The 27,834-nt window shown below is 40.8% G+C and overlaps 2 protein-coding genes across 2 annotated transcripts in view; one reads left to right on the forward strand and one right to left on the reverse strand.

Moving 5' to 3' along the window:
* pde11a (phosphodiesterase 11a) overlaps nt 1-4,596 on the forward strand; it is a 42,403-nt gene extending 37,807 nt beyond the window's left edge. Inside the window, exon 20 of the mRNA XM_031297139.2 lies at nt 2,303-4,596. Coding sequence (XP_031152999.1) covers nt 2,303-2,536 — 234 coding nt within the window. The 3' untranslated portion in view covers nt 2,537-4,596. The remainder of the gene's footprint in view (nt 1-2,302) is intronic.
* A 3,211-nt stretch (nt 4,597-7,807) lies between these two features.
* Nucleotides 7,808-27,834, reverse strand: part of agps (alkylglycerone phosphate synthase) — a 28,530-nt gene continuing 8,503 nt past the window's right edge. The window contains exons 9-20 of the mRNA XM_031297150.2: nt 26,320-26,445; nt 25,910-26,018; nt 21,939-22,066; nt 21,271-21,322; nt 19,664-19,740; nt 19,460-19,572; nt 17,666-17,735; nt 16,826-16,887; nt 15,922-16,011; nt 13,750-13,849; nt 13,523-13,580; nt 7,808-9,450 (exon numbers count right to left, since the gene is read on the reverse strand). Of these exons, the coding sequence (XP_031153010.1) occupies nt 9,329-9,450; nt 13,523-13,580; nt 13,750-13,849; nt 15,922-16,011; nt 16,826-16,887; nt 17,666-17,735; nt 19,460-19,572; nt 19,664-19,740; nt 21,271-21,322; nt 21,939-22,066; nt 25,910-26,018; nt 26,320-26,445 (1,107 nt within the window). The 3' untranslated portion in view covers nt 7,808-9,328. The remainder of the gene's footprint in view (nt 9,451-13,522; nt 13,581-13,749; nt 13,850-15,921; nt 16,012-16,825; nt 16,888-17,665; nt 17,736-19,459; nt 19,573-19,663; nt 19,741-21,270; nt 21,323-21,938; nt 22,067-25,909; nt 26,019-26,319; nt 26,446-27,834) is intronic.

Consider the following 27,834-nt stretch of genomic DNA (forward strand, 5'->3'; position numbering starts at 1 on the left):
TAAATGTTTGGCCTCTTTGCTCGAAAAATGACTTAAATAATGATTTGATCATCAGCTAATTGTTTCAGCTCTACATTACCATACAGTACACACACATACACACACACACACACATAAAACCAGATGTGTGTGAAAACACAAAAATAGTCAGATTCCATAAACAGGCATCGACTTTATCTCAAATGACACAAATGGAAATCCATATTGTGCTCTAATGTTGCTCGGCATCACAGGTGAACAGCTTCATGATTAGTAGCAAACATATTCCAGCAATTACAATATTATGAATTATTAAGTCACACACAGTTTTTAAAACACCTTTCAGGACACAATATGAATTCCTAATAAACAAAAGTGGGCTGTTTTTTCTGTCTTGATGTCTGAACTTGGCCATATTACAGAGCTTTGTTCTGGCCGACCACCCACACAAGTGTTTAAATTGTTTGTATAAATAACTGAATACACCCTCAGTACACATAAAAATGCATTTAAAGTTCAATTAATTGCCAGCTGTGATTAGTTGTGTTTTCTCCAAGTGTAACAACACATTTGATTTCCCTTTCAAACAAACAATACACAATCCCCAATGTGGGTTTATCTACCTATTTATTTCATTCATTATAATGGCTTCCCATTTACTCTGATATATATACACATACATATATATGTGTGTGTGTGTGTGTGTGTGTGTGTGTGTGTGTAATGTTTTGGTATGTGGGACCCATGGGCATGGGCAGGTTACCGTTTTTTAAGGTATACCGCGGTTTGAAAAAGTCAAGGTTTCAAAACCACTAACATTTTCTGTCATACCGTTCCTAAGGTGTGTTTTTTATGAGTGGTCAAGAAGAGAAACTGCAGTTTAGTAATCCTTCTCCCTGCCAGTGTGCAGTGTGTTTTAAAATAAAAAAACATTGTGTTCAATGTTTTTTACCCAGACATTAAAAAAAAAAAAAGAAATTTGAAGCTGTAATTGCAATACCGCAATACTGTGAAACCGTGATATTTTTGCTGAAGGTTATCATACCGTCAGAATCGTATACCGGCCTATGCCTACCCATGCCCACGTTATATTTCTATAAAACGGGGTTAATGAAACAACAACTAATTACAGACTATCCTGGTAATTCAATAGACACAGTAGACAATGTGAGGAGAACAGAGGGAACAAAATCCCCCTGCCCGCCCCCCCATAGGTAATTTATTAAAATGGTGGATGACAGCTTTGACTACGCTGCCACTTACAGTTCAACACTGACCAATGACAAAGGCGACTTATCTCAGTCATACATGTGCTTCTAATCTCTAAAGAACAGCTATTTCATTGCGGTAAACTATCAAGCTATGCAGTGTGTTCTCTGTATTGTTTCATTTGTTTTGTAGTGCATTTGATGAATCACGTGCCACTTTTCTAGCCTCAGTCTCATGTTTTATCATTACATTCTAGTCACAGAGCTAAGCATCCAGTTTTCTGAAAAATAAATATTTGAAAAACACAGAAGATGATTTTAACAAAACTCATTTTTCTGAATGTGTTTCTCTTCTAACCATCTGATGAAAGAATTTGCTGCACGATAACAAAAGATGTTTAACTCTCAAATTGTGACTATATTTTATACATATTTAAAACACAAGGAAAATATTACCATGGTATTTTGTATGTAAATATGAAATATTGAAAAGAAATCTATATAATAATATGTTTACATTTTGGTTCACATTGTACAAATTGAGCAAGGGCATATGTCATCAACTATCAGAGGGATTTCCATGAAATGTTGTACAGACAATTGTGGTGCTCAGATGATAAATCATACAGACTTTGATTATTTCATCTAGCGCCATCATCAGGTCAAAATTAGATGCTTTAGTTTATGACTAAATACTTTCAAATCTAATGACTCAGCTGTACTTTAGTCCTGATTAGCAAATGTTATTATGCTTACATGCTAAGCTAAGATGGTGAACATGATAAACAGTATACCTGCTAAACCTCAGCATGTTAACATTATCATTGTGAGCATGTTAGCATGCTGATGTTAGCATTTAACTCAAAGCCCCACTGTACCTACATACAGCCTCTGAGAGCTGTTAGCCTGCCTGTAGGCTCTTGCAAAATATTACCAGGTATTTATTTTTACAAAAAACAAATGGCTCTGTGACTTGAATGTAATGGTAAACATGATGGGGCACAAACTGGGGCCTCTGCTTCTCATGCTGATGGTGTTTTTTTTTCTTCTTTACAGTATATTTCATTTGTATTTTTACATTTCCATCTTTCTCCCCTTCCTCTCTCTCCCTCTAGACTCTTGTCAAGTTGAATCCAAAACTTCAGCCGATGGTTGACATGATCAAAGCTAACAGGGCCAACTGGGAGGAACTGAACAGGAAAAGACAATGTGTCCAGAGTGTTTCTGCACCATCGAGCCCCTGCAGTGGAGACAGCACAGAAACAAGCGGCTGCACTGTGGCCAAAATAGGCAGCACACCCTGCTGCAGCGGCGATGCCAACGGCCCACCATCTAAACCTGTTAGTTAGCTTCTGATGCCATCTCCGAGCTGATCTCTTAGGGTTACTTCTTCTTAAATGCAGCCTGCAACAGAGGCATTGCAGTGCATGCAGAGGTTCTTGGGCTCTGCTCCTCTTCGCTTTTGCTGCTAGAGATGAGCTTTAGACTTGAGCGCGGCGCTATCATGGAGGTTTTTCGGCTCTCTTCAGCCTTCCTGTGCTGAATGCTGACAGAGCTGTGTTTGGCGAGCTTATCGGTGCAGCTACAAATCAGCTGATGACACCACGTCAGAAAGGAAGCTCAAACCACTGTGTTAACATGTTCACCAGTGAGCTAACACTAACTATTCTGGGCATTGCACAGATATTGGAGAGGAATGTTTGTCTCTGCTGTGGTTCGTTTTGCTCTCGGTACCTCCTCGTTGCTTGCATTTTGTCCGGGGGAACAGGGATATTTTTTGTAAATCTATAAATAGGCTATTAAGTTATTTACAAGTGCTGTTTAAGAACATGTAAGCTCTGGATTGCAATGTGGCTGTAGAGTTTCTGAAGGATAAAGAGGTTCAGGAACAGCAGGACCTGTGACAGCGCTTGCAATGCAAATTGAGTGCTCCGCTCCCTCCCTTCCTGTGCCTTGTTTTAAGATCCTAATGAAAAATGCATGGCCTCCTCACCAAGATTCTTAGGTAGTATAGAAATCCATGTTGAACCATGATGTATTTTTTATCATAATTTATAAAAAACAATGACTGCAGTTATGTCTTGACCCCATGTTAGCCACAAAGCATTACTATTATTATATTCATATAGAAATCTATTTTGCCCAATTTTATAAATGCAGGGTTTCACTTGTCACAACACAAACACACACAATGTGCCTTGATGAAGTTGTTCTAATACCACATTAATTTCTCCAGAAATTTCATCTACTGATTTAACATTGACAGCTGCAACATAACGTAATGTTAAATTGAATATAAACTCACTAAACTACTTTGAAAAGAATAGTTTTGATATTTTAGGAAATACACTTAATTAAATGAGGAGACCACTCTCATATCTTGTCTCCTAAATAAAGCTACAGCTAGCCGACAGTTAGCTTAGCACAAAGACTATAAACAGAGGGAAACAGCAACCCTGGCTCTGGAACAAAATCCACCTACCAGCACCTCTTTAACATGAAACTACAAGTAAACAAACAGGATATAAAATGTTAATTTGAGAGCTTTAGATGTGCTGCTAGGTGGATTAGTTACCTTTGTACAAAGCCAGGCTAACTGTGTTTCCCTTGATTTATAGTCTTTGTGCTAAGCTAAGCTAACCAGTAGCTTTATATGAAAGTGGTATCCTCTTATCTAACTTGCCGCCAGAAAGTAAGTAAGTGTATTTCCTAAAATGCTGACTTTTGCTTTAATCTGACTTCTGCCCTTTTCTCAAAGCTCACAAACTTAAACAGCTTTTATAATCTCCAAAAGAAGACTGAGACACTGAAACTTGTAGTACTGAAGTGCCCATGTAGTCAAAAGTTATTATTTTGATATTATTATTATGATTATAAGTATTATTTTTGGGTGGGGGTATACCTTATGAATTGTGTTGTAGCTTTGTTAATTGGAGTTTAAAACGTGACTGTGCACATTGTGTGGCATGGATCTGTGTGCTCTACTGTATTTTAGTTGAAGAGCTGAATTGAAGTCGACCAGAAACATTTTGAATTGCATGTTTTATGCAGTATTAAATTCAACCACTTGCTAAGGATGTAGCAAACATGTGAGCCAACAAATACCTCGTACTTTGAACTTCATCAGTAAACCCATTTTATCATCGAAAATGCATGATTTAAATTCTATTGCATCATGTTACGTGACTTATGATATATCTCTGTTCTATTTTTCTATTAGGTCTCCAAATGTGGCCAAACTTCTACTTTGTCTTTTTTGCAATGTAACATGCTTCTTGTATTTCTTCTTTCCTCTCCCAGTTGGGCTCTGGATTTATTTACAGTGGGCTAAACTGAAAGAAACCTAAGGCATGAAAAGGCAAATGTGCAATGTTTCTGTTCAGAGTTTAAATAAAAATATGCTACTATATGTCTTCGGGTTTTTTTCTGACACAAAAGTACATTTGCACAAGTATTTGAGATACTTGAAGTTAGTCAAGAAGATAAGTCAAGTTTACTTGAGTATTTCCATTTCATGCTACTTTATACTTCTACTCCACTACAGAGGGAAATATTGTTGGTTATTTCAAAGATCGATTTTACATACAAAACACATGATGGATCTTATAATATATTATGTATTGTTATAGATTAAACTACCCAACAGTATATTAAATTGATGAAATTAGCTTCACCTCGGCCATCTAACCAGGGATGAAATGAGTAGGCTACTAGAATATTATACTTAAGTAAAAGTACTGTTACTTAAAAAAATACTCAAGTAAAAGCAAAATTAATTGTGTAAAAGTGTACTTACTTAGATAAAAGTAAAAAGTATGTCAGTTAAAATACTGAGTAAACGTTACATTTTTTTAAAGTTGTATGATGATGATCATATGATGATGATGATGATAAGACTCTACTATTATATAAACAACACCTTTGGGCTACAAAATAAATTGCATTAGATGTCAAGACATACACAAGTTAACAACATCTGACCCCAGATCCCTGATGTCCAAAGCAGCAGTAAATTCAATTTCTTTAGAAGACACTTTGCAGCCTGATTACAACTGATGATCACTTATAAATTACACAACAAGCCTTCCTTAATGTAGCCTCACTTGCGGTGCTCCAAGCGATGTTGGGTGATGTCACTTCTTGTTGACGTTCGAAGTATTGTCAAACAAAACGGAGGCTAGCTTGCCCCTCCCTCCTCCTCATCCCAAACACTGTTTGTTTGTTATGTTAGGTTTTGTGGGGCAGGTTGGTGCACTTTGTTTTGTTGCCGTTTGTGGAGCCTGGGCTGTCTACAGAGACCGTGTTTTTTTACAGTGTGTTCAGAGGACAGGCAGCTAGCGGATAGTGAGGAGATGTTGTTGCTGTATGTGACAAAAAATGCTGTAGCCTAAAAAACGCGTGACATCGCTTAGAGCACCTTTAAGTAAGCCACATAAATAGCCTGACACTTCTAATAGAATCAACAGCAGAATAAAACACCACCAAAGCAGTCAACCAGGGGCGTCAGACTGGGGGTAAAAAGGGGACTGAGGGCCCAAAAAGATGCTAGAATGAATAGCTGTGGATGCAGGGAGGGGCCCATAGAAAATGCCTTTCTACAGGGCCCAGAATTTTGTGCTACACCCCTGCAGTCAACACAGTATGTATCAACATAACAATATTTAGAGAGAGAGCAGCCACACACACACACACACACACACACACACACACACACACACACACACACACACACACACACACAGACACACAATTAAGCGAAAACAGAGATGCAAACACAATGCTATAGTTACTAGGCAACACAGAGGTTGCTCTCATGTACAGGAAGTTACAACGGTTATGAATGGTTTGTTGTTTATTGTTGTACTAACCTGCCTGGATGTCATTCTGTGAGTCTGGAGCACCTCGATGTTCTCCAGTCTGCTCCAGGTTCAGCTTCTCTGCTCGTTCATTCTCAAAGCAGACAGTTAGCATGTCGACTTAATGTTGGCACAAACGGTATAACCAGTCCACTCAGCGTGTCTGGTCCCTGGATAACCAGTCCACTCAGCCTGTCTGGTCCCAATAAGCCATTCAGCCTGTCTGGTCCCACTGCGCTCCTGAAAGTTTTCAAACATTTTGAGCTGAACGAGGATCTTCTCTGCACTCACAAACAGCAGAAAGTCCTCACACACCTCACGGACGGTAAAGGTTCATTATAGTGAAAGCAGAAGTCACCGCTGGAGGTCCACGAACATGTTAGCATGTTAGCATGACTTGGCCAGCACCTTGGTGTTACAATATCCTGGGTGCGTTTAATTGATTTGGGTCACCTATAGCTGCCCGCTGGGGTCACCAGGTCAGGACCCCGGTCCTACTGCACCCCCACCCACTAATGCGGCCCGTAAACGTAGACGTTTATCGTATGTTTTCCGTATGTTGCCCTCCTGCGGCCGCAGACACACCTGCAGCTTCTTCTCTGCTGCAGCTGTTGATAAATCTTCTTTCTTTTGCTCCATTCTCACGCATGGACTCCATGTGACTTTTGTTCTTAATTAATCTGTAACGAATGCGACTTGAAATGTAGCGAAGTACAACCCTTAAGACAGAAGTATTCAAGTGCAGGTGCAAGTACTGACTTCTTTTTATTTTTATTAAACATATAACCTACTCTAACAACTATGAGCAGCCTACACAAAACTCACTTTCAGCCCTGCAAACAACAGTAAAACGCTACTTACTTACTTTTTTACTAACACTTAAATGCATTAGTAATAACAATCTAATAATATAATGGTACATTTTTCTATACATTGCCTGCTTTTACTTAAGTGGCATTCTCAATGCAGGACTTTCACTTGTAATGGCGTATTTCTATATTCCAGTATTGCTATCTGACCTGAATACTTTCTCTGACACTGATATTGCCGTTCAGTCCCAAAGAGCCTCCGTTCTAAACCGTCTCTGTCAGTACATAGCCTACAGTATTATTTTTTTCCAGTGCAGTGCTGACCTCATGTGGACAAAATGTATCTTTACACATGAAATGTATCAATGAAATACTGCAGGTATACACACATTTCATTGAAGATATTGCATGATGCAGTCATGTTAGAAAATTAAAACAAGAAGATAGGAATTAGCTGCACATACATACATCGATCTGTAATCAATATTACAAGTCCGACAATTACAGTGATATATCAAAGAAAATGTCCTTCATGTCTTACTTATATCTCCTGTATTCGTTCACAGTCCTCTTTATTAAGATACAGTGTGAGGAGTGTGATAACTGCAGTGCATTTCATTGTCCAAGGCTGAGCTCTATTGCTGTTGATAGGTGGCAGTGACGTCAGCAAGCAGTGTGTGGGTGAAGATGACTCCCAAATGAGCCTGTGTTTAAAAAAAATGTATCTTCCAGTCATAAAGCAAAAGACAGACTGTGTTGAACTCCTCTGTGCTGTATTACTTTGAGCTTAGTGTGGCGCAGGTCCAACAAAACCTGCTGTCAGGTTCCCATTGACCCTCTTAGCACCGTCTGACAATAAAAGCGATTATTGAAGAGCTGAATTGGAAATGATGTATGAGATAGGGAAGGGTTATGTTGCTCTCTGAATTTATATTGCTGAAAGATACAGTACATCCAACAAATGGGATTTTTTAGTTCAATTTATTGCACAAACAGACACAATGTACTCGGATGTTATGTTGTTAAGAGAAGTGGAAAATAACAAAAAAGGTACATCCATAACGTTCAAAAGCTCTCGCACATTTTTGACACCAAGGTAAAATGTCACATAATGGGTCCCTAATAAGTCCTTTTATTTGGGGGAAATATGAATTAAAAAAGGACAAGGTGGTCGAGGAAAATGTGAACCACAGATAAGAAGGTAAAAAAGGCAAGATTCATCAGCAAACAGCTTTCTTAAAGCTTTACGTTGCTTCAAAATCAATGGTGACAATGGAACACATCTGGTATCAAATTGAAGTACATTACAGTATCCGTTCAAAAAACCTTTACACACTACAGATAACAAGGGAAACTTTCAGGAAAAAAATTATATAAAGCAGAAATAATTCAATTCAGTGTCTTTAACATAAGAAACATGATGTAGAAAGTTTTAGCACATAGAACAGTAACAAATATCTACATTTTACAGCTCTCAGAAGGGTTATCTTTGCATATGTTGATTCAAAAATATAGTTTAGCTGTGCACGAAGTAAGTAAATGTGTGTGAAGGTCACATTGTCAAACATATGTTTACGGTATGTTTGCATGATCTGATGTGTTGAGTCTTTGGTACGACGTGAGCACCGGGATCCATAGGCCTTACATTGCGAGCGCGGTCACATTGAAGCAGGTGTGATCGAAAAAAACGCAATGGCTTTTTTTCCCCCCACTTCACTTTCTTAGTAACAAACCATGTAAGGTAAACACTTTCAGTACAAAAAACTAAACACACAAGTAACATCTCTCTTTATAATCATACTGTACTACTAGGAGGAGGGGTGCTTGTTAAAATTTGGTGGGGCAGAGGCACACATGCACACATACAGTCAGTCCAGAAAAAGTCTCTTATGGCAATAGGTCAGTACAACAGGCATGAGGGCAAGTGAAGGATGAAGACAGAGGAAATATCATGTCCAAGTTCTGTTCTCTTCACAAAGGGACTCACTGTACACCAGCAGAGTGTTTAGTAGGAGAGGGGGAAGGCAGACATAAGCTTTAGAAAGGCACAGAGCTTCAGAAAGCGCATTCATCTAGAACTAGAAGTGCCCCACACACACACACACACACACACGAGGAAAGTAAAAACAAACAGATGAATTAACCATGTTGGCAAGGATATTTAGGAAATGGTTAAACATAAGAAAATATGACAAAAATCAAGATTTTGTTGCATTATGTCTGGTTGCATCATGGCCGTAGCTCCAACAACAACAGCAAAAATGAGCTTCACTGTGAGTGACAAGGATTGTTACAGCATATTAAGTGCAAATTAAAGTAAAAGAAAAGGTTTGGGTGAATATTTAGATGGCACCGAATGACACTTTTGATGAAAAAGACAACATCTCTGTCCATTTTCAATTCACATTTAGTATCTATTAATCCAAAATGCACAAGATGCTTTTTAGAAAAAGGTGAGATTAAGGTAAGCGTGAAATTAGATGAGGTTCCTGTTGCCGAAGATGTTTTTGGGGTCCACGTAGTTCTTGACAGACTTAAGCATGCCCATGCCGACATCCGAGATGGTCTCTCTCATCCACTCCTTCCGAAGTTTCCCCACTGAATGACAGAGGAGAGAAAATAAATAAATAAACAAACAAACTCAAGGAAGACGACCGAGGGGGAGAAATAGAGGAATCGGCACGGCTGATTGCTCAGCAGGCTGCTGGGAGCCAATCAATCTTGTGAGAGTGAGTGAATAAACAGAGGGTGATAAATGCTTTTATTCAGAGAGGAGAAATGTTTTGCATGGCATGATTTATGGAGCTCAGCAGACTATCAAACTCATTAGGCTCTGTGTGTTCCCAGAGGAGGGGCCGGCTGGCGGCTGTAGTGGGCCGTCCCCGGCTCCCTCGCTCTTTGAGCCACCACTCCCCTCTGTTTCCCTCCCTCCAGAGTTGCTGGAGTGTTTGTCTGTGTGTGTGTGTTTCTGTCTCATTGTGCACACAAGCTCCTCCAGCTGACCTGCGAGGGGTGTTGTGCTTGCTTGTCCTGAACGCCGCTCTGTGCCCTCTGACACTGGCCTGATCACCAACAGGGTGCCAAAGCCAACTGCGGAGCACCACACAATGGTCCTCTGTCAGCAGGACTTCGGCTTGCAGCCACTCTTGACCCTCCCTTCTCCTCCTCCGAACCCCCAACCTGAGGAGCGAGGGAGGCTGTGGCACCAAGCCTAGTGAGGGTGCCCATTGCTTCACCAGCTGTCCAGTCTGACATACTCCACGGCGTCTGTGCCCGACAGGTTCTTAGCGGAGAGTCTGGAGCCAGCGAGAGGTCTGGTGACTGCGGAGGACTGGAAAAACCTTACTGGAGAGCCAAACTATTGTTAGAGAACTTCAAATAATATAGAAACTTTGATTTTCTACAAGCTGATAAAGCTGCAGAATTTATTTAACCATGTGTAAACTCAGCCACAATCTGTACAATGAGGATCGATTTTGAGCTTTCACGTTACCTATATATGCTGAGAATTTAAATGCATCTTTTTTTTTTTTAAGATTTTTTTTGGCATTTTGCTTTATTTTATAGTTGATACAGTAGAGGCAGGGGAATGACCTCCAACAAAAATCCTGACCAAGTAAAGTGGGCAAATGCCCAGGGGCCCCAAAAGCCCCAGATTCATTGTGTGTCATTTGGTCTTTGGTCATTTATTTAATTGCACATTTGTTAAGGTGGTTGAACCATTAAGGTGTATCAACTAAGGTGGGCCCCGCAGTATTATGTTACATATTCCTAAATAAAGTACATTTCCCACAATAGGGGTCCAATAGCAAATTTTTTTGCCCCGCCTTTAAAAGGGTAATCCTGCCATGCCTAGGAGAGTCAAATTGATTAGTCAATAATTCAAGAGAAAATATATTTAGACAGAGAGAATTTTCAATTTAAAACAAAAAATGACAAATTCTCTGGTTCCAGTTTTTTTTTTTAAATGTGGGGATTTGCTGCTTTTTTCTGTTTTATATCAGTGTAAGTTTTTTTGGACTTTTTGGACAAATAAAATAATAGATACTGTTAATAGTTGCAGCTTTAGTCGCCAGCCTGAGTTGATCTGTGGACGATGTCTGACAAAGTCTGCACCTTTGACCACTAGTTCACAAGAACACTCCAGCAGCATCTGGAGGTTCAACAACTCACAGAGAAAACCAGTTTAAAAACAATAAATAGTCATTATCAAAATATTTACCAAAAGAAAAAAGGAAAGGGGCCTTAATTAAAGGACTTTAAGTTGGCTACATTAAGTAAGAAACAAACATGCTAATGAAAATGCTAACTTTAAATATGTCAGAACTGGGTAAATCAGACAACAGCAGCGCTTCAGTACGGCCTCGTAAGAACATCCACCATAACTTTTAGAGGTATTGTTAACTTTAAAGAAACACAGGATATCTATATTCCAAAACTCAAAAAGATACATTTGAGAACAGAGCAGCTTAGAACAGGTGCTCCTTGCTGAGTAAACGCTTGAAACCAGCAGTGTAATCACTTGAGATAAGATAGGGAGGCCTAAAAAAAGGAAGGTGCATAATGGGAGTGTTCACACGCCTTCCCTTCCCTCTCTTTGCATCACTAGCAGGGGAGCTCCAGTGTTAATAGGGCATGTTGAGGGAAGGGGCCGCCTGTTATGAGAGTCAAGCCAGGAAACCCAGATGGGGATCAGCCATGAGGCTGGTGAGGCCCGTCTCCTGACAAAACAGGGCAGACGCAGGGTCACCAGGGACTCTGATACCACACAAACCTCCAGATGGTGACAGAGGGACCAATCAGCTGCTACCCAATAACTAAAAGAGTACCCTGCTCTCCACAACCTCGTCCTTTTCAGCCTTTCCTCCTCCATCCCTCCCTCCTCTCAGGAAAAGGAGAGAAAACAGAAGGTGCTGGGACTGCATCATTGCCTCCATCACTGTGATAATTTACACATCTATCTTGTCATATTCTCTCTTTTTTGCTTGCTATTGCAATCAATCTCACCAGGCTAGGTCTGTGCAGCTGAGACATGCAAAGAAGAGCAGGTAGTTATTTCAGAAATGACAGATTTCTTTCTAAAAAAGTGCCACATTTCTCTTGTGTGGAAAAGCCTGGGGATGTGCAATGTGAAAGGCAAGGTGGGAACTTCACTGAATCAGGTCATTTTTCTACCTCCTAAGTGCAGTGACCTGTGGGGAGGTGAGTTTGGCAGAGTAAGTGAGACTGGAGCTTTGCAGAGCCACAAGGTGAGGTGAAGATGCAGGGCACCCCGGGGTGGCCCTCCTACATAGGAGACTGTAGTGGCCATGCTGAGTCTCAACCCCTCAACACGCTCTCGCTCTCCCCGAGCTTCTGTGACAAATGGGGGTCAGGGCATTAAAGATGGGGTAAGGTAGCAGCCCTGCCTTCCTGTGATATGGCCGAGCTGGAGTATCGGCTGATAGATGGATGGCTCTCCTGGTGATGGATGTTCAACAACTCTTCACCGCTGCGACACTGGTGACCTAGTTAAAGAGGACATTTCTCCCAACATTCTGGCTTTCAGAACCAGCCAATAATCAAACATTTAACACATCTTTTTTCAAGTGATAAATTAAAGTAAACTTAAATTAAAATTGTCTGCATTTTTGTGATGGACAGCAGTCAACACATAGTGGTGTTAGCTGAGTATTATGTCCTACAGAGAAAGAGACAGAGCGCTCTACACGCCCAGATTCCTTTACCTACGCCCACGCAGCAAACACTGACCTGCTGTAAATACAGGGCTACGGAAATGTATATTTCCTCTGGTGCCCTCCCACCTCACCATCCTTGACTACATCTGTTTTGTTTGATACACAAAACCCAGTGAAACTAGCTCCATTTGTCAAGCACTGATTGTGGGCAGACAAACCGGCCTGTCTGTGCTCAGATAGCGAGCCCCGCTGTTATTAATCACAATTACAGAGTCGGCCTCGCATGCGGGAGCTGCATCAATATCCGCCCCGCCACCCCACCCCCCCCGTCACCTCCCTGTGCTGCTCAGGGTGGCTGGGCCACCGTTTGGAGGTCAGTATACAGCCAGTGATAACGGCGGCATCATTTACCCCTGCCTGCCGCCTCCTTTTTATTAGGAATCTTTTAATTTTGAACCCGTCCCCGCATTCAGGAAAAATTGTGATTTAATATCGCAGCTGATTCACTGCATAGTGTTTTTGACAGCTGTGATGAATAGCCCAAAGTGATGTATGAAAACAGCGAGGGGGATGGCAATATAGATAAGGCAGCCATTTCGGTTAGCCCTGATGGGGCCCAGAGAGTTGTTTTGCCGCCCTCGCTTGCTCACGCTTCATTTGGTCACTGCTGAAATGAACAAATAGCCGAGTCAGAGCCATTCATCTGAGCCGTTGGAACATATTTTGGACACATGAAGGAAGCGATGAAAGACCTCCGACCAAATGCACATTTATAGCGCAACTGGCAGCCTGTTGGCTAGCATGGAAGAGCACGCTGGGAAGCTCGCCATACTGCCTTTGCTTCTAAGTGCAACCTCTGTTCATAAAATAAAATCAAAAGGAGAAGGTGCAAAAATCATGTCATCCTATTCATTGTTCTACTCGCATCTGTTTTGTACACGTTTGCAAAAACAGAGCCAATATTTTAGTGTGTATTTTTCAGGTTGTAGTACCTCCATGGTGATGTGACAAGCTCCCTCCATTGGCAAGGATCTCCTCTCTAGCTGCATGCTGGGAAATAAAAAAAAAAAAAAAAAAACATCATTCATATTATATGATACTATATTCTGACATTTACTATGTAGGGTGCTGGAGATTTAACATATCATCACATCAGATATGTTATGAGCTATGAAAGTACTGGACCATGCCATGTTGATAAAAATGAAACTGGTCATACCTCCACTTGTTCATACACGTGCACAGGGTCACTGAGTCCCCTGTAGTTAAAGGCAAAGTAAAAGTAGACACAGGCACCGGCGTCGTATGTCTGAGTCACCCTATAAGAGAACAACACACACACACACACACACACACACACACACACACACACACACACACACACACACACACACACACACACACACACACACACACACACACACACACACACACACACACACACACACACACACACACACGTTTCTACTTCAGCACCTGAAATCTAATTTACACAAATACATAGAGCAGTGTTTTGTCAAGGCGCTCCATTTTCATACAATAAATGCATTTTTTTCCTTCATAATTGGAAGACAAAGTGGGAGGTTTTGCTTTGCCTCGGTGAACCCCTGACCTCAATTCTATTCATGCTTTCCAGAAAGCGGAGGCTATGTGGAAGCGCTGTTTCTTTTAATAACATTTCATTATCAGACATTGCATGGCCATCAAATGCTTTTACTGGATTATCTGAGCCACATCTGTGCTGCAGGTAACAGGATGACTCGCTGATGCGGGACAGAAAATGTATCAGTTTGTTGTTTTACACAGAACAAAATATCAGTACTGCTCATGTGACTGCTTCTAGATAAAATGCAGCTTGAATTCTCCCATCAAAAATGTGTAAAAAAAACATTTTAAGAATGAAATGCTTCAGCAGTTTGCATGTTCTCTCTCTGGCCTTGTTCCCTGTGGAGGAGCAGGGTGCAGATCCCTTGTTCATTTGACATGCCCCATCACCTGGCACACTGACTGTTCTAGAGGTTAAATGGACAAATCCATCATGTGACAGACTGCAGCCGGGAAATGAATGGCTGTCGCATAATCAGGCTGAGGCCTAATCTGTCCGCAATCGGTGAGCAGAAGCCTGGTGCTCCTTGACCAGCTCGCCGTCTGTTTGTCAGATTGTCCGTCTGTGCGGCTTTTGCTAACTCACCCAGGGTCAGGGTTAGGACTGGGTATACAACCTCAATACTATTTTTTTTTGTAATCCAACAACATTATTTACCCGTTTGAGTAACATTTGCAAAAAAAAAAAAAAACAAATAAGTGATTTAGCCTCTTTGTAAATTGAAAGTACATATGTGTGACCTGTCTTTAAAGATTCATGTCTCCAGTAATAACTAATGGGCTTGGGGCTACAGACAGAGTAGGGAAGTCAGAAAGTATCGAAAGATGGACTATAACATCGTTGGTTTTGGTCTTTCATGGGATTTGTTGACAATAACCAAAAAGTGGAAGAGAAACATTTGAGAACTTTTTTCTGATTATTGGATAGTGATAGCTTGGAGAGAGACAGGAAAGGCAGGGGATGACATGCAGCTTGGGCTAGAATCAAACCCAGGATTCTGTGGTGAGGCCTCAGCCTTGATACATGCTGTGCACGCTCTGAACTTTGGCTTTTTTTGCTGAATGCATTTACATTTATATTTATATATATTATACTTAAAGGTCCAATGTGTAGGAATTTCTCCCATTTAGCGTTGAGATCATATATCGCAATCAACTCTCTCGCACCACGCAGTTCAAAGTACATATTACAGCTACGGTAGCCTTCACGCTTCAAAAAGCCGGTCTCTTGCTCTTTTCAATATCCTTTTTGTTTTTCTGGGCGAAGAAGAAGACTCTTGTTCCTGAAATTTGGATTTTGAATACGTGTGGTCCTCCATGTTTCCTTCTTCAAACTTGCCGGGGCCGGGAAGCTACGATACCCATTAGCAGCACCTGTGAGTTTATCAAGTGACAGTGAAAACGCGAAAGGCGGAGCAGTATGTCCTGTATGTCCCTTACCGGCTAACGTATTTCAAGATGGCGCATGAATATGGAGCGTCTACCCCAGTTCATGCGAATGCAAATGTAAAATTTCAAGCCAAAAGGAATACTTGGAATTGATGGTGGTGGTAAATATTCATGAAAAAGGACAATTTGTGAACGGGCAACACAGATTTTGATAATGAACAACTAAACACATTACACACTGGACCTTTAAGTAAAGAAAGTGTTGTAGTGGTCCCAAAACTCAGTTGTTGTATCTGCACTTGTCTCTAAAATGTTTGATGATACCCAGCCCTTAGGGGATTGGAGTTCTCTTCAATCAGCCTAAATTTGCATTAAAACTGTCATTTGCAAACCTTACCTGCATGTGGATAATGGTGAAAACTGCACTCCTTTGTCTTTACACTCTTGAATGATGCGTGCCTTTACGTTCCGGCAAATGTCCAACACCCTGGAAATAAAGTCAATGTTTGAATTAAAAAAGAAAAAGGAACCAGATAAAAAAACGAAATAAAGTCTAAACTGTAATATTTTGTGTATCTAAAACACAATACTCATATATGTATAGGGAACTTACATTTAACTGAATTAATGAGCAATGCAAAATTATTAAAAATTTAGATAAAGACATGAGAAGAGGACGGAGGAGGAGGAGGAGACTAACATGACGACCATAGTGGGAGAGGTTCCCACTGGTGTGGAAATGGCCGCAAGTCCTAAGCATGTGCAGCCGTGTGTGGACGATGGGGGGGAGGATGGGTAATGAGCCAGGCACATATGCTCGCCTCAGTGCCTGATCTCTTGGTCTCTCCCATCAGGCATGTTACACAACACAGAGCTGTGTGTGTGCGTGTATGTGTGACAAAATGATGATGAAACCATGGAGAAAATGCAGAACACACCACATGTGGACGTGAGATGAATATGTGGCTCATGTTGAATTTCCTCACACAGAACACACACAGATAGGTCTCTCCTTGTGTGTGTGTGTGTGTGTGTGTGTGTGTGTGTGTGTGTGTCAGTAATGGCGTGTTTGTAGGCTGAGGAGGCAAAGCTTCCGCCAACGCAGAGCCGGTTAATGGGGGGGAGAAGGCAGGCATTAAGGTGAATGTCAAAGACAATAAAAAGGAAGTAGGAGAAACAGTAGCAGGAGGAAGAAAGAGCACTCTCTTAGGACTGACTGTGTGGGAGGTGAGAAAAGAAAAATGTTTACAGCTATTTAAACTAAACAGAGAAAAGCTTACAGCTCATATGAGTGTCTTTACCTGTCCCAAGGCACAGAGGTTTCAAAGGACTCCCCGATCACATAGTAGTCCATCCCCAAGTCCTGCTCAAAATACAATATTAACATTAGTAAGCTGACAGGTTAATGCTTATTCAGTACATGTACATGCACGCAAGAAACCAGGCTAGTGGGGGAAATAAGGTAATCAAACAGGTTTGCATGCACTGTAGCAACCTGGTGAATTCATTTTCGTGTACTGGCCAGTTATTTGATTTCTCCACTACCCCAACCTTATTTTGGAATCAAAGCTTACTGATTTGAACTATTTAAGTGATAGAAGATGGTGCTTCCTTAGTCGTTTTATTTGTTTGGGTTTTGTTGACGCAATTGGACCGACAACACAATGGGAGGACAAGCGCTGTAGTGAGCGCACACTGCAGTTTTCCCTTTACAAATTTGTGAGAGCACAAGTCTGTCTAACTTTCAAGCCATAACTTGCGTATTTAAAAAAAAAAAAAAAAAAAAAGATGAAGAGCTGATGTTTAAGAAAGCATATTACTACAGAAAGCCTGGTTACGAAAGTGCACGTAAACTCCTTGCTTGTTTCTGGGATGATCAAAAAGGCCTCTGACAGGACTGACCTAAGATGACTCTCCATTGTCATTTTGACTGCAACCACTGTGCTCTCCTCATGGTGTAGATACCTCAGTGTTAGACACCCTGACAACAACTGTGACCAGATCAAATCAAAGACCTCCCGAGGTCACATTCTGCAGCCTTTCTGCGTTGCTCACTAGCCTATCTGCTGTCAGCCCTCGTCCTCCCTGCCAGCCCCACCTGCCCATCAGCGCATGCAGAAAGAAAGCCAGGAGTGACCCACCCGGAGGTACGCGATGACGAAGGTCAACATGTAGCCCCTCTGCCCATTGTCCTCTCCAGCTGCCAGCCCCCTGGAAGCAGATAACAGGGTTAATATTTAACAGCTCTTTTCTTTTAGCTTTGTTGGTCAGACCGCTCCTCTCACAACAGCTGCCTGGGAGCCTGTCAATCCAACAATGTACAGATCAATGAAGCTATGCTCTGTGCATCGCCACAGGTCAGCCACACATCCATCACCTGCAGTGGGTAATCAGATTTTCATCTACCACCCAAACTAATCAGGCAAAGCTCATTAGAAAATCACTATATTGATTTTCACCCTTCTTCCTGTTTCCCCAACACCACAAGAAAATATTCCTCACAGAACCGCAGCAATCCATCACTGGCACTTGATCTGATGGGTGATCACGATTTATTTTTAATAATGCAATAAAACAGAGGATGCTGCATGTAACTGACAAGTTTCTTATGATTTAATTGCTGGCAGTTACCAGGGCAGCACTCCAAATAGCTGCAAGTCTGGGCACTGAGCCAAAGAATAACACCAACAGTATATAATATATATAATATATAATCGATAAGCTTTACCCAGGAAGAAATCACCCAATAAGGAGCACTGAGGATCCCCGGTTTGTCCCCTGTTTAAATGTGTGTTGTAATGAGCTGACTAGTTTGTATTACATCAATATTCTTTCTTATTTTAGGAAGGATTTTTGTTGGTAAGTTTTCCCCTGAAAAAAAAGTGAGTAACAACTCAATTTCTATTTATATGCACAGTATACATATGGCTCACTGTTTTGCATTTTACTGACTTTCATGTACAAATGAACAGATCTGGTTTGAACAGTCCTCAATCAGTTTTTCAGATTCAGATTTTTCTGTCTCTGTGTATCTAAAAAGCTGTTGTGTTTCTTGCAGCGAGAGGGTGCTGACCATATCATTTACAGTAAAGTCCAGTTGTGATAAAAAAGCAGATCATAAAATGTTCTGGTGATAAGAAATAAAGAGATAAAATACAGGAAAATGCAAACTAGCGGCCAATTAAGTACAAGAGTCCCTTTAAATTTTTCAGTATTTAAAATTTTATATTTTACTTTTTTTTCAAAATAAAAACAACAATAAATAATAGATGGCATTCACATGAGTAAACTCTTTTTTTAAATATTCAAACAGTGCACACTCCACTGAAACAATGTGTTGAAACATCTAACTTCAGAGCCATCTCAGAATAACCCATAAATAATAACCAATTGAACGGCACAAAGCTATATTTATGTTAGGATGAACTCATCTATGAAACTATTGTTGGGGGTTTAAAACAGGCACAGGACAGAGAGAGCATCCCTCTCAGGCTGACAGGGAACTGATTTCCACCAAAGTCCTCATTGATCCGTTTCATGATCAATCACCGCAGCCAAGCACTCCCAGGCTGTGTCCTCTCGCCCTGTGCTGTCCTGAGGGGAGCTGTGCCCTGCTATCACCGCCCACACCACACCTACTTTAACATAAAAGCTGGCCTGACAGGAGGACATCCACAGGTGATCCATCAATCTGCACAAAGACAAACTACCGAGGAGAAGACCAAGTCTGAAGTGTGTAACTGTGCTTCTCCATCCTTTTCACTGCTACTACATAATGGCTGGTTAAATAAAGTGACATCAGGGCTTCAGGCATCATGTTCAAAGTCTCACCAAATGGTGCTTTGTCATTTCTGTGCTTTACACGGTCTGCAACTGATCTTTATAACTGCTTTGTTTTAAGACAGAGTAAAGTAGTGTAAGTAGTTCTTACTTACCCAAATTTTGCAGCAATGTCATAAACTTGCTTCTCATGCTGCAGGACCTTCTCACGGTCTCCCTCAAACAGTAAGGTGGCCACACACAAGCGGTCGGGGTCGAACCCTTTGAACTGGTGATTAAAGAAGCCAATTCATTTTTCGTGAAAAACGCTCGGGGCAGGCAACTGGTAATGTTCACTTCAATTTTTTTTTTTTTTTTACCTTGGTGATGTAAAATTTCTTCAACCCATCCAGAAAGGATGTGAAAATTGAGGATACTTGAGGCTTCAGGGCATGGCCTGTGAAAATAAGAGATAAGAGTCTGCTCCATCTATTTACAAAGAAGTGGGCTGACAATTTTTTTCACACATTAGTCATTCTCTGCTTCTGCTTACATCCTCCAGCAGTCTGAGAGGGCAAGCGAGTCAGATTTATTTGGGGTTTCAAACAAAAGGAGGAAAAATAAATGGTAACATTTGAATAACTTTACAACTGGCCAGTGGCTGCCAGCGACAGCGACTATAAATCAGAGGGTTTCCGAAGGGAAGTGGGGTTGACACAGCGATATCCGTCTTCCTCAGCCACAGTTTTTGATTTATTTCTGATCGGACGCACAAAAGCGCCTGTGGACAAGCGAAAATGAGGGGCTGGGGCCAATGGGATGGTTATCAATCACTGCGGGGAAGTCACGGGTGATGTCGCCGAGACTTAACAGTTCATTTATTTCCCCCCATGTTGAAGTCTCTTCATCACTTAGTGTCCTAATTGTTTCAATTCCAAAATTTGATTGCAGGTCTTCAGGTCTCTTGCAGCCGTCATACTCGTTAATTAAATACTCAACATCCAGAGAGAGAAAATTATACCTTCACTGTGCATCATTTTACTTTTAACTCCCCTCTGTGGTGTGGTTGTTTTTTTTTTGCATATCAACACGCTGCTACTACTTACTACAACATTCTCATTTTTCATTTTGTGCATCAAGACAGGCAAGGCTAAATTGTACTTGTAGTCCCAATCTGAAAAAGACCTGTGAATACATCAACCCTCCTTACTCAACAGCCAACATGATTAAAAGTGAAGACAAGTCACTAATAAGCCCAAGAAGGTATCATAGAGCCATGAGTTTTAGTTATTAGTGAAAAACCTGGCTGCTTCATCTTCCCTGCTTAATGCTAAGAAGTGCCTACTCTGTGAAAAGTGGAAATATAGGGGAGATAATGAGATCCCTAGAGACTGGGGAACTTTACAGAGATATCTGACAATGCCAGATGCATTCCATTACTAGACCTTAAGAAACAACATCATAAAACTTCAATCTTCCAAGAACTGCTTAATTTTGGTTAGGGTCATTTTTCATCTTGTTTCAATTCTTTGCCTGTATGTGCAGCTATTCTGCTGCAGAAATAATAATCAATTTAACAATTCAGTGCTGTAGAAGGTAAAAACATTGCATGCTGTAACATTGCCATTCATTTTCTTCTCTCAGAGGTATACAACACATCAATGAAACAGCAACTCAAAAATTGCCAAAAAACAAACATACAGTATAAGAGACACATTTCAACTCCAAATAAATATGATAACTATCATGCTGCTGGTGTAAAGTATGCCATGTGCTTCATGTTGCAAAGCTCTCTGATCAAAGCCAAAGGTTACATTGGGGCCTAAAAGGAAGAAACTCTTCCTCAAAATGAAAACCAGGTCAAATAAAAAGTCCTACTTGCACAGCAAAGGCTTGCCAAAAAGAGGAAAAACTTGATAGCAGCAGAAATATGTAATGCTTTAAGTCTAGACTGGCCTATATTGTGAATGACTTCAACAAAACTTACCAAATTTAAATTGTTCATTATCCATGAGTCGTATAGATGCAGGTGCACACCTCTGAAAAATAAAAGTTGGTCTATATTAGTTTGTTTGATTCACAGGGCAGAATTATCTATCAAAGTAAAGCTTCCAAATGATATTAAATTCAACCAATATTTATTATTGTCAACATTCCAAATGCTACTGTTGGAGCTTTTGCTTTAAAGATTTTAGTCTCTTGTTTGATGTCCCAAATGTACAATGCATAGACTTCAAGTAATTTCCTGTAGCTTGATTGATCTGACAAAAAAAGTTCCAATTGGCACCGTAAAGTTTTGATTGGCTTTGGCATCGTCAGCCTGTGGTGCTTTAGTCGTAGAAGAACACAAAAAAAGCAACATAAAGGTCTGATTAAAGGTTTTACTCTGCAACAGCTGCAGAAAGTGTTGGACTACCTTAGCTTGAACATTTTAACAAGGAAGTTAGTCTACAAAAAACATTATTTTTTGCTGCTTTTTGTTGGCAGGTCAGTTTTAAACAAGTGAAGATGTGAAGTGAAGACCTGAGAGTGCTTATTGCAGTTTGGGCAAACCTGCAACACACTCAAAAAGTTTCTGGCCTTAGCCTCATGTTGAGACAGGGAGAGAAAGCGATGACAAAGCACAACATGTTTAAAGACAGATCCACATGTTACCTGTTTGGCAACCTCTCGAAGACAGGCAACTCCCTGCTCAAAATTAGGGAATACCACTGAGCCATATTTCTGATACTCCGGCATGGGACGAATCTTCATCGTTACCTCAGTAACCACACCCAGGGTTCCTGTGGAAAATCACAGTGAGAGATTGTGAGTAGAGCAAAACGAAGTAAATCAGTTCCCACAATTTATATGACCTAACCCCTTCTTAGAGCGGAACTTAAGACCGTTTTACAGGGCTCTGGTACACGTCCCAAGGGTCCTTTGGGTGACCTTAGTCTCACATTTCACCTAGTAGGTCTGGTTTTCTACCACACACTGGGGGACAACTAAGATTTATCAACTTAAGACCGCAAGGAAATAAAGCAGGGCCCTATCAAAGGCAACGAGGCCAACAGCAGCAACACATATACAGGTACGCCAAAACCTCTGGCTGACCCTATGATCCTGAAAACTGTCAACCATTAGCTGCTGCTGCTGAAGGAGTCACATTGCATGTTTAAACTACAATTACCGACTCGCGGTTGTACAGTATGCCTCCACCAACCAGTTAAGTTGCAGATCACATCCATGTCTGTCTAAACTCATATAATACTGTATATGTAGTGAAGACTTTGAATGAATATAATAAAAGGTATTAAGTGTATTTTTGGCAGAACATGGATGCTTCACACAAATCTTCAACACGGCAGCACAGAAGATCTATATAAAGACGACAGTTTCAAGGTGGGCCCCAAGATTAGTGTCACCAGTTCAGTATCCGACCAAATGTGAAATACGGTCACAATCTCCCCTTTGATCCTGAGTTATGGTGTTGAATAAAGGCCTGAGAAGTGTTTTTGCTGTGATGTCACAGTTAATTTGACCTTTGGGGTATAAAATGTCATCACTACATGATTTTATCCTATTAGACATTTGTGTGTAATTTTGTCATAATTAGCGTATGGAATTCTTGAGTTATGGCCAAAAATGTATTGTGAGATCACAGTGAACTTTTACCCCAAAATTCTAACCCCCATCCTTGAGTCCAAGGGTGGACGTTTCTGCCAAATTTGAAGAAACTCCTTCCAGGCATTCCTGAGATATGGCATTCATGACAATGGGATGGACAACCTAATAACATAATGCCTCTGGCCACGGTAATCGCCGGCACATTAGGCACAAAAACTACGGTCTACTCTATCTTACACAGCAAATATGTCAGAAAATATTACATATTGTAGCTTTAAATAATTTTTAATGTGGGTTTTGGACTGTTGGTCGAACAAAATCCAACACACTGGGTTCTCGTATGTTGTAATGGGCATTTATAACAATTTTCGGACATTTAGTCGATTCAACAATTATTCAGAAAAATAAACAATTAAAGTAATTGTATGTTTTATTGTACAGAATTGTGAATTTTATCTGTGTGAACCAAACCTATCCTATCCATCCTCCCTCCAGCGTGAATGTTCAGTGTTACAGACGATGTCCATTTAGAGATGCATCTCCCTTGAACATAGCCGGCTCCATTAGGAGGCTTCCTTAGCCTGTTATGGCTGTTAATGAGCCCTCTAACGTGACACTACATGCCACACGCTGCTCCCTAGTGGCCCAGTGGAAAACTTGTGACTTCATTAGGCTTTAGCCAAGAAAAGGCTCCTCCTTCCTGACAGTGCGCAGGAGGAGCCACTGAGGGGAGGAGTGAGCGAGGAGGAGTCGAGAGAGAGAGAGAGAGAGAGAGAGAGAGAGAGAGAGAGAGAGAGAGAGAGAGAGAGAGAGAGAAGGGAATAAAGGAGGGTGAGTGAGGAATAAATGGAAGTAATAAGAACAGCAAGGTCAGAAAAACACTCTCTGAGGGGACCAAGGCAATGCAATGAAATGTTGGGAGTGTAGCTTAAGGCATTTTTACTGTGACTGTCTTTATTAAACCAACCTCATCTTACAGGATAAGTATTTGGGGAGTGGGACTATTCGCGGTTAAGAGTCCCTCTGCTTCCAGCATCAAATATTTCTATGAAAAAAACCACATTATTGACCACTGTGAAGCCACCACTTTAGAATCAAAAAATGGACTCTGTACATTGAATTAGCACTGGTTGGCTTCACACACCTACATTACATCCTCCACGGTTGAAAGGAGTCTTTAAAAGAGAAAAGGGATTACAATTGATTATTCCAATCATTCTTTAACATGAGAGAAGAAATACTTTGTATTCAGGCAGTTTCAAGGTCAGAGAGATAGACACCGGTTGTTGTGCGGTGAATGAGAAGATCCGAGGTTTCACAGTCATTTCTGATAAAAATGAATGCGTTCCACTTAACATGCAGAGCTTAGTTGAGGATTTTAGTGTGGTGCTTTGTCGTTGTAGTGTGGCCTACTGTCAGACTGCAGGATGTGGTTTCTGGGGTGAGGAGGTAGATAATTTTGACAAGAATGTGTGGTGTGTGACCTCTTAGTTCCAGCGTTAGGCCTCCCAGAAGTACATGTACTCCCAGAGACGTGTGGTCCTCTCCCATCTCGGTTACGCCACCAAACCCCAGCAGCATGCTCACCTCCAGATGTTTCACACTACTGTACATACTCTTATGTGCTTGCATTATGAAGCATTATTATGACTTTTATTATAAGCCTTCATTTATGAACTGGGACTTTTAAATATTCAACTTGTGACCATGGACTACAGTTACACACCAACACTGCTGGTACATAAGCTACTAAAATTATGTTTTACAAAGATTATACACTGATCCAGATATTTAGGTTGAATCAATCTGCTGTTATGGAAGTTGTTGTCAAATCTATTTAATGATTTTATTAAGTGAACAGCAGATCTGGTCAAATATTAAGTAATTATACCAGCACATTTCAAAATTAGGTGAGTAAGCACAGTATATTTAATTATATTCCGCGTAATTTACAAGGATTTACTTTAAGTGACTCAATGTCTTTTTAAGAATGAAATGTTCAAAATGATTGTATCTTATTTTGGGAACAACAAACTTGTTTCATGTGGCTTTTACAAGGGAAAATGATTTGATTTGTTAACAACCTGCCACACTGACTATGACATTTCTGACCTCTTACACAACAACTTTACATGTTTTGAACACTATCATGATGTTTCAATTATTTTACTTACTTTAACACCTTTGAGAGTATGTGTAAAAGTCCCCTTTTAGTGGAGTAATTGCATAGGCTCTCCCTCTTACTATAAAGTGTATACAATACATCCTGAGTTCTACTTGAGAGGGCCATAAATCTGAGGTCAGGGGAAGGTACGTACTGAAAAACTAAAAAAGCAGTTGAAGAGCATCAATCACGTGTTAATCATATCGACTAGTATTAATACTTTCATAATGTTGAAACATTGTTAATTGTAGTGATTTGTGACTATATTTTCAACACATTTGATGTTGATCTTATATACACACAGGTGTGCTGTTGGTATTAAAATCGCTTCTAATGAGTACATATGGAGATTTCTGCAGTGATCCGAGCCCAGTCAGGGAGCAGATTGCTGAGCTTTGTAGGGCGAATATAAAGTTTGCATCCACAGCTGTTTAACATAGCGATGCCAAGAGTCTCTGAACCTCCTCATTATGTAGTGGGAACCTGGCATATGGCAGTATTCTCTGTGGGCATTCACAAGGACAGGGCACTGCAGATGGGTTGGGGAGGACACTTGCTGGTTCCTATCTAACACCCCTCCAGATCACGTTTCCACCTAGGATGGTTAATGTGTAAGCAGACCAGAGCATGAGAACCGTCCTGATGTTACAGTTTTATCACAAAGACTTGCAGACATGCACACAAACCCCACATTAAACATTCACACACACACACACACACACACACACACACACGCACACGCACACGCACACGCACACGCACACGCACACACACACGCACACACACACACACGCACACACACACACGCCCAACTACCCTGGTGTACTGAAATCACATGAGAAAAGTAGCAAACCTTCTGAGCCCATGATGAAGTGGTGAATGTCCGGCCCCGTGGACATGCGTGGGCACTGACAGCCCTTTTCAATCACTCCTTGTGGGGTCACCATCTTTACATGGACAACCTATTCACAACAACAACACAACAAACACTTTTTGGAAACAAAAATATGCAAAGGTACTTTTCTTTCACAAATGTTGACAAGAAATTCTAATTTGGATGTCGCCATGCATGCCACACGTGTGAACACATTTCATAACTGATACTGTGATCACTGCATTTTAGAGGTGAGGTTAAAGTCCACAAAACTTCTGCTAATGATTTCCTTTCTAACGAATGTGCAGTAACAGCTGTGTGCTGACTGCCAATGCCATCCTTAGGAACAAACATAAGCAGGAAGGTAAAGGGGAGGGCGGGCGACTCACCAGGTCCTCAATGTTGCCGTAGATGTTCTTCTTCATGCCTGATGCCCTGGTTGCTACCCAGCCCCCCAGGGAGCTGAACTCCATGGAGTCTGGCTCATGCCCAGTACAGTAGCCACTCTCATTAAGCTGAAAAAATTTTTTTTTTATTACAATTAAAAGGGAGAGCATTTCTTTTTGGAAAACAATGACGTTGTAAACCCACAGGAATGTTTTAATAACAAGCAAAAGCATAAGCAAGCAAAGAGAAAAAAATATAATTGCAGCTCTGCTGCTGAATTTCACTGCTCTCGCTTTACTGCAATGCTAAAACTCTGGTTTTATGACATCATACATTTTTCCAACAGCCTAAAATAAACCAAGTGGAAAGAGCAAGAAAAGACTAAAAAGAGAGATCAGTGCATTATCTGTGCCAAATTTCCCTGTTTGACTGGATCACTGATGGCATTCTGCCAGGTGAAATGTTTGTGCCTTTTTCAATACTAGTAAAATTACAATTACAGAAATGTCATTTCTCCATGTTTATGTATATCTCTTATACAGGCACATTTAGCTTCCACGGCCCTACCCAATCCACATAATACTGTGACTTCTTAGTTACTTGCCACATGGCCATCACAATGTGACACACACAAAAACAACCTTTGAGCCACCTTCATCAGAAGCACCATCCCTACGGCTTTAAGAATGTGTCGGTCATCAGGAACACACACACATTCTCTTGAAGGCAGCCCAACCCCTAACAGATTGCATCTTTAGGCAGAACATTTAAAAGTAATAATAATAATAATAATAATAATAATAAGGACCATAAAGTACAACAACAACCTCCACCAGAAGCACAAGACGGGGGTTAAGTCAGGGCTTGTTTTATCACAGCACTCCCCTGGAAGGCAGTTTATAATGCAGACCCATCTGCTCCATCAAAAGACACAGTCTAAATGCAGAGGTGGAGTCTGCTTTAGATGCAGCTCACACATTCCTCTACATCAAATGCCCGCTTGTTCTCCATTTTTCTGAATTAGCTTGATGGTGCCATCTGCTCATGACCGCTGCCTCACTCTGTAATCTCTCCCCTTCAACACTCTGCTCCTGTCTCATACTTATTCCTAAACCCTGTTCGATCTACTGAGCAAAGAGTACGAAGGTGACTGAGCATGGGCAACCTGCATGTGAATTAGGGGTGGGAATCCCCAGAGACCCCACGATTCGATATTATCATGATACTTATGTCACGATACGATATTATTGCGATTTTTAAACATATTGCGATATTTTGCGATATATTGCAATTCATTACCTTTTTTCCAACTTCAAATTATGTCCCCTAAGCAAAACTTTGTCAACATCTGTTTTGTCAATTTTCCATCTAGTGGACTGAAAAAGCAATTGATCTTATTATTCTAGTACCAAAAGGTTAAATTCTTATGTGCAATTTATATAATAAAAGACCGATACTTGGTGTACGTGTATTGATGCAGTATTGCCACGGAAAATATCGTGATACTATGCTGCATC

The sequence above is a fragment of the Sander lucioperca genome, chromosome 8 (genome assembly GCF_008315115.2).
Source record: "Sander lucioperca isolate FBNREF2018 chromosome 8, SLUC_FBN_1.2, whole genome shotgun sequence".
Taxonomy (NCBI): domain Eukaryota; kingdom Metazoa; phylum Chordata; class Actinopteri; order Perciformes; family Percidae; genus Sander; species Sander lucioperca.